We start from the raw sequence: 11,755 nt of genomic DNA, 5'->3' as shown, positions 1-11,755 counted from the left end.
AAAAAAGTCACTTTATAAAATAATACAAAAGGGCAGGCGAGGCTGGGGGCTGGGCTGGGGGGGGCCTTCTGGGCTGGGGGCTGAGGAATCCAGTGCTTCTGACTCCCCAATGTGGGCTGGAGGCGGGGGTCAGGAGGGAGGGATGGGAGGGGGCCCAGGGCCACAGCTGGGCTGACGGTGGGTCCGCCTCAGGCTGGGCCTCCCAGAGGCAGTGGGAAAGAGGCAGTGAAGGCTGCCAGGGGAGGGCATCCAGGCCCAGGATGGGGATGGCCGGGGCCCTGCTGCCCTAGGAGGGCAGGAGGGCCTCGGGGGGGCCCTGGCCGAGGCCCTAGCTCCCGCTGCTCAGCATCCCCAGCAGTTTACTGGGCTCCAGGCCCTGCTGCTGCGCCACTGTCTGCACGTCGAAGCCCATGTGCATCAGGAACTGGGCCACATTCATCTCCTGCCCCGTGAACTGGTCCCGGATGGTGGGGCAAGAGGGGTTGCAGTGGGGCCAGGGACAGCTGTCCACCAGGTGGATGGGGCAGCCCTTCAGGGGCGCTTTGCTGGCCTTGTGGCTGTCGTGGAGGCTTCTGTCCCAGCAGTGCAGTGCCCGGGGCAGTGAGGTCCCCTTTACCTGGACGTCTGTCCAGTGGCTGCAGACAGAAACCCAGGTGGCGGTCACTCAGGTGTGGTCAAAGCAGAGGACGGCATTGCTACCACCGAATTCTTGCCACAAAGTGGGTTGTCTAAGTGATTTTGAAAGTCCCCCAAATAAGCCAGAGCCGGGGAGGCCAGTGGGCAGGCCTGCTGGGGATGGGGGCACTGCAGATGCTTGGAGTGAGAGCCATAGATGCGAGCTGTCCTGGGGCTTGGCGACACTGACCTTCGGATGATGATCTCGTGGGAGAGGCAGGCAGGGGCAAAGCTGGCCCTGTTGGGGAGAAGACAACCTGTGAGCAACCATGTCCCACCTCAGCCCTTCCCCACCCCCAAAGCCCACAGGTCACAGCAGCTCCAGCCTCCTCTACTGGGAGGTTGTCCCCTGCCTGGCTCCTACTTCCCTCCTGCCGCTGTGCCAGCCAGTGGCTCCCCCAGGCCCTGTCCCCCCCAGCACACATGCTCTCTACTAACCCCTGTCCCTTCCAGCCTCCAAATCCTGCTTGGAGTGGGGCCTGTCCTGGACAGGTCAATATTTTGTTTTTCTTTCTTTTTTTTCTTAATATACTTTAGCTTTTAATCGAAGTTTTAGGTTCACATCAAAATTGAATGGAAGGCATAGAGAGCTGCCATTTATCCCCTGCTCTTATACACGCACAGCATCCCCCATCATCAACAACCCCCACCAGTTGGTACATTTGTTACAATCAATGAACCTACACTGACACATCATTACCACCCAGAGTCTGTACGTCAGGGTTCACATCAGGGTTCACTCTTACATCGGCATTCACTCCTGGTGGTGTACATTCTATGAGTTTGGACAAATGTATAATGCCATGTATCCACCATTGTGGTACCATACAGAGTGGTTGCTCAGGCCTAAAAATCCTGTTCTCCACCTAGTCATACCTCTCTCCCCCAACCCCTCGCAACCACTGATCTTTTTACTGTGTCCGTAGTTTTGCCTTTTCCAGGATGACATAGACTTGGAATCACACAGCATGTAGCCTTTTAAGATTGGCTTCTTTCACTTGGTAACACACCTTTAAGGTTCCTCCTGTCTTTTTGCAGCTCGATCGCTCACTTCTTTCTAGCGCTGGGTAAAATCCCCTTGCCTACGTGGACCACAGTTTATCACGTACTCAAGGACCCCTTGGCTGCTTCCTGTTTTCCATCTTTGAGGCCTCTCTTTTTAAGTCAAGTGGTTTACTGTATATTTGGGGGTGGGGGCTGAGTGGGGTCCCCAACACACTCACGGCACGTCCTTGAGTGTGTTCCGCAGCTCACGGCCCAGGTTTTGGATGTACAGCCACTGGCCCTCCTGCACCGGCTGCCCCGTGAGGTGCACATTGTCCACAGTCAGCTGGGCCTCGTCAAACAGCCACTGTACCACGAACACCGGGCCTGGGGGGACGGCTCAGATGGGCCTCGCCTCGGTGCTCTGCCCCCCACTCCAGGCTCAGGGGCCCGAGGCCGCAGTCAGCTCCATAGCAGGCTCACAGGCCAACCGGGCTCTCTGTGCAGGGTGCCGGCCGCCAGCATCCCCAGCACCCTTCCTTGAAGAGATGGCTTGTTCCCTCCCCGCACCTTGGCCTGGCTCCCAGGGACTCCACTTTGACCAAAACATGATGATGATGTCCCTTCAAGTGTGGGGCTGGGGGGACAGCCAAGGCCCCACACAGGGGCAGCACTGGGATCCAGCTCCAAAGCACGTTCCTCACCGTGGATGTGGAAAGCATGACTAACCATCCTGGTTTGCCTCGAACCAAGTGGACTTCTAGTGCTAAGACCAGGAAAGTCCCAGCCGAGCCCAGATGACTTTGTCACCCATCCTAGGTGGGACAGTGGTCTCTGGGCCTAGCCTCTGAGGGCTGGACTCCAGGCTGGGTTTCCAGCAGGCACAGAGTGTCTAAACACCTCCCGCCGCCCCATATGCCCACTCACAGCGCAGGGTTGGGTAGACTTTGTAGCCAAAGAAGCAGTTCCACTCCTCGCCCTCCTTGAACTGGCGCCTACAGCGCTCCGGGACCACCCCATTCCAGTACCTAGGCCACATACTGCAGGTTAGGCTGCCCCTGGCCCCCCATCAGCTTCTCCACCCACAGATGCCACCACACCCCAGGCCCTCTGCACAGGATGGGCCCTCCCTCCCAGGGCACCTGATGCCCCGGCGGATGGCCTCCGTGGGCGCGCAGGTGATGGTGTCAATGCAGTCTGTGCGGCGGTACTGCTTGTTGTCCAGGAACCAGCCAGAGTCAGCCAGGCCCCGCACCTGGATGGCTGGATAGCCCAGCTCCTCCAGCTGCTCGGCCACGCGGTCCACGTTCAGCAGCACTCCTGTGCCCCCCGCGCTGCAGGGAAGGCGGGATGTCAGGCCAGGCAGATGAGGAGGACACTCACCCACCAGCGCCCACCCAGCCCCAAGCCCATCCCCAAGCGGGCAGGGATCTGAGGGCATTCTGAGCTGCCAACACGTTCTGTGTTCACGTGTAAGTCCCCTGGGCCCTTCGAGGTCTTGGAGGCAGAGAAGGGCTGGCAGAGCTCCCGGCACTGACCCAGTGCTAAGTGTCAGGTCTTCCCACTTCCTCCCACCCCTCCTTCCCTTCCTCTCTCTCTTTCTCTCTGACTCAGTTTCCTTTTCTGAAAATTAAGATGAACTAGGTGGCCCAGGCCCCTCCGTCCATTCCTTGGATGTCCCCTGGGTCCCTTACATGCCTGCTGGGATACAGTGACCAGCAAGTGTGATCCTTCCTACAGGGACCCCAGCCTTGGTGGTACATGGGTTCACAGCTAACCCCTAACCAACTGCCTAGGTCACTGCAGTCCAAGGCTTCCCTCACACCCAACAACCATGGACTCAGAAGCATCCTCTGGACAGCTTCCAGCTACATGACACCTGGGAGCCGAACCTCTGAGATGCCCCACGATGCTGAGCCTCCCGGTCATGCATCTGCCCTGGTTCAGCCCCATCTTCTCCCTGCCAGCCACACTCCCACCCCAGCCCCTGCCCAGCCCACCTGCTCCCTGCCAGCAGCAGCACCTTGGCCCCGCTCAACCCTTTGCCCAGGAGCTCTCGCACAACCTCCTGGATGATGAGGGCGCCCATGAAGGCGTACTCGTCTGCACAGAGAAAGAGGGTGGCTTCAAGTGGGGGCCTGGACACAGAGCAAGGCCTCCCACCCCCAGGTTGGCAGAAGGAGGGGTATAGCTGGGGGTCTGGAGGGTCTTAGAGGGGATGGGAACAGGGGCTGGGTAGACTAGAGGGAGGTGGGTTAGGTGCACAAGGCTGGGAGGTGAGTTAGGTGCACAAGGCTGTGCTGGGGGCCCTCCCGCAGAGAACACCCAGGAGCGAGGACCCCCTGGGGCCAGGCCAGCCATGGACAAGCCAGGCAATGGGTGCTGAGGGCAGGCACCCTGGGACACACTATCAAAGGGTTAGAGGGAGTTACAAGGCTGGAAATCTGTATTTCTCCAGAAGCTCCGTCTTCCCTGCCCTGCCTCTGTTGGGGGTGGGGGGGAGTTGGGGGAAGGCAGGGGACTCACTCTTCTCAGACTTGGATGAAGCCCCACTCCAGACATCGCTGGAGCAGTAGGGGATGAAGCTGTGACACAGGGATGGTGTGAGCCCGCCATGCTTCTCTGTTGCCCGAGGACCCCAGGAAGGACCACCCTCCTCAGGAAGGACTCCTGAGGACAGGAACCCCCTAGGAAGACCTCTCCCAGGACCAGACCCCCTCAAGGATGGGATCCCCAAGGATGGACTCCCCCCTAAGAACCTCTTAGGAAAGATCCTCCAGGAAGGACCCCCAAGGACAGGACCCCCAAGGAAAGACCTTCTGGCCCCCTCTTACACCATGTTGGCGTTCCACCAGTGGGGGTTCTCCTCTGGCTGGGAGGACAGGATCCCCGTGCCTGTGGAGGACAGAGGCAGTGGGTCTTTCTGGTGGGAGGGGGGCATGCAGGGGTGAGGACTACAGGAAGGTGTGGGGCTGTGGGGGCATCCTACTCGGCCACAGCAAGGAGGTGGGTGGTGACACCCACCTGAACCAAGATGGCTGGGGAAGTGGGGAATGAATGGATGGGTTTAGTTACTCCACGGAGTCCCCATGGCCAGGATGACCAGCCAAGCTGTGACATCTGGACATGGCCCTCAACCTCCCCCCTTCCACCAGATACTTTGACCTAGGGACCAGCTGTGTACTGCACAAGCAGGGTGAGCCCTGGGAAGTTACCTGTGGAAGAAGAATGACAGGTGAGAATAAATGAACCTTAACTTTGGGGGGGATGGATAGGGTGGGGCCTCTCTGGGCCTCTAGGGAGTGAAGGAGGAGGAGCTTCTTCCAGGACTTCCAACTCTGAGCCTCTTCCCACGCTACCCCCCCACCCCCTGCTGGGGGCTCCTGGTCAGTCCCTGGCACGCTGACCTGTTCGAGTGAGCGGCCAGTCCTTGGAGCTCATGAGGCGCCGCATGGTGTCATATCGGGAGTCGCAGTTCTCCCGATTGAAGCAGTACCAGCCTCCTGCGGGCACAGCCACCACCTCAGGGTCCAGGGCCGAGTGGACCCCCGCACACCCCGCCACCTCCGCACCTAGGACGCACCTTCCAGAAACAGTAGCCATCGCCGGCTGCCCTTGGATTCCTTCAGGTAGTAGCTGCAATGGATGTCGGCGGAGCGGGCGGTCAGCTGGGGCTGCAGGGCCCAGCTCCAGGGAGGAAGGGGTCATTCCACCTGTCGCCGGGAGCGCGCGGACCGCACGGGGGCGCCAGCGGCCAGGCCCCAGTAGAGCGCGCCCGGCCCGGCCAGCCAGTCCCGGGAGGTGGCGCTCGCGGGGCGGGGAAGGGCGGCGAGGGGTTGTGCGGTCCGTGGAAAATCCCCACGGCCCGCCCCGCGAGAGACCCGCTGTAACCTCGGCGCCGGCGGCTGGGAGGGGGTGGGGGGGTCTTTGCTGGGGCTCAGGATCCTCCTGGGACGCGCAGTGGCGCTTGGAGAGTGAAAACCACTCTCGCTGGAGAAGTGTGCGTGGGGCAGGGGCACTGGGGTAGGACAGGCGCGCGTGGAGGGGCAAGGGCGCCACCGAGGCAGGGTCGCAGCCTTCCTTCCGAGGCCCGACCTAACGTCCAGCTCCTTGGGCTGTGGAGTCGCTGAGGGCATGGGCGCCCCCAATCCCTCCCCAACCCTTAGCGTCGCATCCTTTTTTATCTGCTTCCGTCTGGAGACGGGTGAATGCTGCACCCCAGGGCTTTCTGTCCCACCTGCGCCCCCTGCCTGTTCCTCTGGCTGGCTGGGCTCCCTGGAAGTCCCGGCAGCAGCAGGGAGCAGACGGGGCGCGTAGAGCTGGGGTGGGGGTGGGGGTACGGCAGGACTCTCCCCGCCCCCCTGTGTCGCCTCCTCCTGCTGGAGCCAGGGCCACTCGCGGACTACCATCTCCCCGCCCAGGGAACGAAGGACGCGAGCACAGGGGCTGGGTACCGGTGGCCGAGGGGTCAGTGCCCGGGCTGGCCGGCGACCAGCGCTGCCAGCGCTGCCCCACCCCCCGCGCGGCAAGCCTCCGAGCAGGGCCCTCCCCGGGGCCAGCGCCTCCGAGACCCGACGGGAGCCCTTTCCCCTGTGGGCGAGCACCGCTGCGGCCAGCAGGGAGGGTCCAGTGCAGAGACTCCGTGCGTCTGAGCGGGGACGGGGAGGCGGGTGGTGCGAACCCGCCGGCAACGAGGCGGCCCGCGGCCCCGAGGCCAGCGGCGGGGGCGCGCCGTTCGCGGCGGGCGGGTGCGGGCCTTACCCGGCCGAGCTGCCGTCGTTGCAAGTCACCGACGTGTTGAGCAGGAGGTGCAAGCGCAGGTCCTCGTTGAGCTGCTGCGCCGAGCAGGGGTACAGGGACTGCGCCAGGCTCTTGACCTGCGCCATGAAGCTGTCCATGTTGCCTTCCACGGCCGTGAAGTCCAGCGGGAAGCTCTCCACCGGCTGCCCGGCCGCCGTCGCCGCCTCGGCCCGCGGCGGGGGCGGCGGCGGGGGTGGCTGCTGGCCGCGGCGCCGCCAGGTCTTCCTGCCCTCGCCGCCCCCGGCCCAGTGCAGCAGGCCCAGCAGCAGCAGCACGCGCACCCCTCGGCCCATGGCCGCGCTGCTCGGGCCCGCGGCCACCTGCGGAGAGCGGGCGGCCTTGAGGCGGCGCGGCGGCGAGGGCGCCGGGCCGGGGGTGCCCGGGCCGCGGGGCGCCAGCCGCGCCTGCTCGTTCGCCCCGCTCTCCGCGTTGGGCCCGGCAGAGGAGGCGAGGGCGGCTCGGCGTCGAGGCTCTCGGGCCGGGCGCCGTCGGCCTGGGCAGCTGGGGCTCCGCGCGCGGCCGGCCGAGGGCAGCGCAGGGTCTGGGTGCGCTGGCTCCGGCCCGCGCCAATGAGCGGCGGGGGCCGAGCCTGGGCGTAGTTTGCGGGGGCCGCGGCGGCCCGGGTGCCCGCGCGTTAGAAGTGCCGCCGCCGCCGCCGCCGCCCGGGCTCGGCGGAGGGGGAGGGGGCCGCGCTCGCTCTTTTCTTGGCGGAGGCATCGCCTTTTCTTCCCAAACCGCAAGCCTGACGGAGGGGCCTGGACTATCCCGCCGCGGCCGCCGGAGGCGCTCCCGGCCCGGCTCCGTGGGGGGCAGCGCGGCCCGGCGGCCCCGGCGGCTCATTCATCGCGGCCAGCCCGGCGCCGCCGCCCCCGCCCCCGGGAGACTGGAAGGGGCGGCGCGGGGGGGGCCGGTGGGGAAGGAGCGGGGCTTTTCCGCGCGAGGGGGAGCTCCGTCGCCACGCGGCGGGTCGGCCCGACGGGCTGGGGGCACAGGGGGAGCGCTCACCTGAGCCGCCGGGGTCCCCTCGCCCCCGCCGCCCAGGCCCACAGCAACCCACGGGCGGCCAGGACCCCGCTCCGCAACCCCCACCCCGAACCGGCCCGGAGCCCCGCGCTCACCGCGGCCGGCGAGGGCGGCCCCGCGGCCCCGGCTCCTCGGCGTCGCTCGCCCAGCGCCAGCCTGCTGGTACGCCCGGCTCCGCTGCCTCCCCTCTGGCGCTGGCGCGGAGCCTCCCGGGACTTTTATCCAGCGGGGCCCCCGGGATCAAAGCGACGGCGGACACAGGGCTCCGCGCCGAGGGGCCGGCAGCAGAGGCGCCGGGGCCTCCCGGAGGAGCGGACAGGTGTGGTGCGAGGCCCCGGCGCCCTCGGCGACCTGCGGGAGGGACTGGGCGCCGCGGCACGGCGCCACGGGGGAGTCGCCCTGTCCCGCGCCTGGGTGGACAGATTCTGGGCGGCCCTCAGAGGGCAGTGGGGGCAGAGGGGGCGCTGCCACTTATCGAGGTCTGTGGGCCTCGGGGCGGGGTCCTGGAACCTTCCCCGCGTGTGCCCTCGCTTTGCGCCCCATGCCAAGGACCCCCAAGAACTTCTCCCACAGTCCCAGCCGCCAATGGGGTGGTCGAGGATGGAAGAACTGCCGGCTTGGTTTCTGTTCAGTGACCTCCAAGCAACGTAGTGCATCTGCCCCATCACCTCACCTTCCCAGCGCACCTCATTGGGGACAGAAGGAGATTCCTCCTCAGAAATCAAAATGGGGTGAGGGGGCAACTGTTTACTTAGGAGGCTTCCTCCCGGCTAGGTGAGCAGACAAAAGAAAAAAAAGGGCGTTTATTTGCCCTCCACACACACACAAAGTGCCATAGACAGCTTGGTAGACCTCTCATTCCCCTCCCAGCCACAGCTCCATGGATGTCATTACGCCATTGTAAAGACATGAAACAGACTTTGCCTTTTGGGTCTAGAGCTGGGGCAGAGCTTCCTGAACTCCCTCCTAATTTGGGGCAGTGGGGAAGCTCTGTCCCCTGGCAGGCACCTGCAGCCCCTCTGGGGCAGGAGAATAGAGGTTGCCAGAGCCTCTGGCAGCACCGGGGACCCTGCCCCTGCCTTTGCCTCCTGAGCTGTCCTCCTCACCAGTCCCTGGGCTGAGTAATGGGCTGAGGGTTAAAAAAGTTACAACACCCACCCCGTGCACACACACAGCAGGCTGCTCTGGCCAGGCTCTCAGAAGACAAAGTGGGAGAACCGACAGGGTTCTTGAGAGCTGCTGTGTGAGTTTTAAGCGGTAACTTAAACCTCGAAGCCTAACATCAGGCTGAGGTGCCCCAGAGGTCGGCCTTGGTTGGGGTCACTCAGTGAAGGAGAGAGCAGGCTGTGACAAAAAGAGGTCCTCCCCACAAGCTCCTGTGGTGCAGCTGGGTACCCATCCCATTTTCCTGATGAGGGGAACTGAGACTCAGACATGCTAGTTGAAGAGCTGAGAGTGAGCTCTGTTCACTTGGAAATCCACACTTGCCACCCTCCAGTCTTCAGGTCAGTATATAGGCCCTGCGTGGGACTGGCCAGAGGCAGGCATTTCAAACACAGGTCCCTCACGCGAAGGTGATCCTAGGCGTGGGGGAGAACACGCCCCAGGAACCCTCTACGTCTAGGAGCCTGTTATTCCAAGTCCCAGGCAGGGAAATGCTGCTTCCAGCCGGATGGCAAGACTGCATAGGGTTGTACTTAACACGGACCTGGCTCTGAGGCATTTCCTGGCAGGAGATCCTGGGCAAGGCCCGTGACCTCTCTGTGTGCCTCTGTTTCCTCTTCTTTAAAGCAGGGCAATGACCGTACCTCCATCAGAGGGCTGTTGTGGGATTACGGGAGCCCATGCATGAAAGTGCTCGGTGCTGTGGGAATGGCAGTTACAATTGCCAATGAAATTCCGGTGGGAGGCGGGAGCATGCATGTTGGACTCCCTAGTATTGCTGTAATGAGATTTAGCCTGCACTTTGACCGAGATGAATTCGTTTGATTTATTCAACGCTACTAGCAGAAGTGAAGAGTCTTCCCCAGAACTTCCCTGTTCTTCTGTGTCTCTGCCTTCCCCACACCCTCTCCTTTAAGCTTTAGACCCCCAACTCAGACTCTTGTTGGTGACAGCCCCTGAGAGAGCCTTCCTTGGCTGTTCATACTGCACCCTCCTCTTGACTCAGACAGACTGGCTCTGTCCTTGGGCTCCCTCCCCTCAAGGGCCAGCTTTACCTTCTGCACTTCAGACTCCCCCATCTCAGAGTTTTCAGCTCCCAAAATCTGGGAGGGGGTTCCTAGGACAGCAGGTTCTGGGAGCCACTCAGCTCAGCTCCGGGCCTCTGCTTCCAGGCTGCCTGCACTCAACCCAGAGGCCACTGTGGCCTTGACACATGGGAGGAAGGGGACCCTGGTTGAACAGCAGCAGTTCAGATAACACCTCACATCCACTAGGATGGCTGTGATCAAAAACATGGAAAACAGTGAATTCCCTGGTGGTCCAGTGGTTAGGACTCGGCACTTTCACTGCTGAGGGCCCAGGTTCAATCCCTGGTCAGGGAACTAAGATCCTGCAAGCCATGTGGTGTGGCCAAAAACAAAAACAAAAACAAATGGAAAACAGCAAGCATTGGTGAGGATGTGGAGAAACCGGAGCCCGTGCATTGCTGGCAGGAACATAAAATGGTACAGCCACTATGGAAACAGTTTGGTGGCTGCTCAATAAATTACATGTATAATTATCACATGACTCAGCAATTCCACTCCTAGGTATAATCCCAAAAGAGATGAAAGCAGGTGTTCAGACAAAAACTTGACCATCAACGTTCACAGCAGCAGTACTCACTATAGCCAAAAGGGGGAAACAACCCAAACGTCCATAATGAATAAAATGGGTAAATAAAATGTGGTCCATTCATACAATGGACTATTATTTAGCCATAAAAAGGAACAAAGTACTGACACATGCTATGACACAGACGAACCTTAAAAACATTAAGGTAAGTGAAATAAGCCAGAAACAAAAGGCCACATATCTTATGATTCCATTTACATGAAATATGCAGAATAGGCAAATCTATAGAGATAGAAAAGCAGACTTTTGGTTGCCAGGGGACAGGGAGGAACAGGGAGTGACTGCTAATGGGTACAGGGTTTCTTTTTGGGGTGACAAAAATGTTCTGAAATTGACCATGTTGATGGTTGCATAACATTGTGAATGTACTAAATGCCATGGAATTGTACACCTTGAAGTGGTTTTATGTTATGAATTTTACCTAAAAAACCCCAAGGGACTTCCCTGGTGGTCCAGTGGTTAAGACAATGCACTTCCAATGCAGGGGGTGCAGGTTCGATCCCTGCTCAGGGAGCTAAGATCCCACATGCCACATGGTGTGTCAAAAAAAACAACAAACCCCAAACACCAATGGGTCTAAGCAATAATGGTCAGCAGGCTGGGCCTGAGGCACCAGGTGACTGGCAGGGATGCGGGGCAGGTGAATGAACATGGTGGGCTGGTCCCACCCTGGAGATTCTGCTGGGACATGGGATGTGCATGCCTCCATTCACTCATTAGACAGATGTCTATGGGGCCTACACACTGAGGGATGTAGCTGCGGGGCTGAGAGCCTATCTCTGCATTCAGGGCGTGGTTCTGCTGCTGCTGGGCCTGCAGCTGGCTCTCTGAACCTCAGGCTTGTTATGTGTAAGGTGGAGACGAGAATAGTATCTGCCTTCCAGGGTCATGAGAGCATGAAATGAGGCAGGACTTGTTTGATAGTTATTGCTCCCTGGTGGATGCTGGCCATCCTTCAGGGACCAAGGTAGACTGAGGTCCTGGGCACAGGGGGCTCGTGGAATGTCTGGAAGGTCAACATTCAAGCTTGAGGAGGAGAAACAGGAACAATGTCCCAAACTGCCTTGTTGCAGTGGTCCCATGGGCCACGGACACCACATATGCTGGACATGGGACCCATCCTTCTGCTTACCAGCCCCCCCCCCCCCATTGCCATGTCCAGGGTGGGTTCTATATCATTCCTGCTTCTTGGCTTCCTGGCTCCCATTCAGGTAGGCTGCAGGTGCTTCTGGTCAAGCTTAGATCTCATGCATGTCCAGGTGCAAGGAGGCCTGGGAAAATGAGAGCCCAGAGTGGGGCCTCGGCCTATTTCGGAGGGGCATCCCCAGGTATAGGATGGGGGTTCAGGGGATGGTCCCTTGGGGAGGAAGATATAGGGGAGGGAGCACAGAGGGGGCCAATGAGACTTGTGGTCCATACATGGACATGTGCCCAA

General features: G+C 61.1%; 1 protein-coding gene and 2 non-coding genes across 3 annotated transcripts; 2 read left to right on the top strand and 1 right to left on the bottom strand.

Moving 5' to 3' along the window:
* Window positions 1-12: 12 nt before the first annotated feature.
* On the bottom strand, window positions 13-6,752 carry NOTUM (notum, palmitoleoyl-protein carboxylesterase). Its single transcript, XM_059046852.2, has 11 exons — window positions 6,421-6,752; window positions 5,243-5,295; window positions 5,067-5,162; window positions 4,494-4,554; window positions 4,186-4,244; window positions 3,660-3,762; window positions 2,802-2,993; window positions 2,587-2,687; window positions 1,899-2,046; window positions 866-913; window positions 13-635 (listed from the first exon to the last, which is right to left on the bottom strand). Exons 1-11 carry the CDS (start codon window positions 6,750-6,752, stop codon window positions 329-331), a joined length of 1,500 nt encoding a protein of 499 aa, XP_058902835.1. The 3' UTR covers window positions 13-328.
* A 3,203-nt stretch (window positions 6,753-9,955) lies between these two features.
* On the top strand, window positions 9,956-10,028 carry TRNAE-UUC (transfer RNA glutamic acid (anticodon UUC)). The gene has a single exon. It is a non-coding gene; the product is annotated as a tRNA-Glu (tRNA).
* Window positions 10,029-10,761: 733 nt separating this feature from the next.
* TRNAG-UCC (transfer RNA glycine (anticodon UCC)) lies at window positions 10,762-10,834 on the top strand. The gene has a single exon. It is a non-coding gene; the product is annotated as a tRNA-Gly (tRNA).
* Window positions 10,835-11,755: the final 921 nt, after the last annotated feature.

Source organism: Kogia breviceps, chromosome 19 (genome assembly GCF_026419965.1).
Source record: "Kogia breviceps isolate mKogBre1 chromosome 19, mKogBre1 haplotype 1, whole genome shotgun sequence".
Classification (NCBI taxonomy): domain Eukaryota; kingdom Metazoa; phylum Chordata; class Mammalia; order Artiodactyla; family Physeteridae; genus Kogia; species Kogia breviceps.
Note: the sequence above shows the minus strand (reverse complement) of the source record. Positions and strands in the feature narration are given on the sequence as shown.

Coding starts and splice junctions, on each gene's coding strand:
- NOTUM (XM_059046852.2), bottom strand. CDS start 6,752: ATGGGCCGAGGGGTGCGCGTGCTGCTGCTGCTGGGCCTGCTGCACTGG. Junction 5,163..5,242: donor ATGGCTACTGTTTCTGGAAG/GTGCGTCCTAGG, acceptor CTGTGCCCGCAG/GAGGCTGGTACTGCTTCAAT. Junction 2,994..3,659: donor CTGCTGCTGGCAGGGAGCAG/GTGGGCTGGGCA, acceptor CCTTCCCTGCAG/CGCGGGGGGCACAGGAGTGC.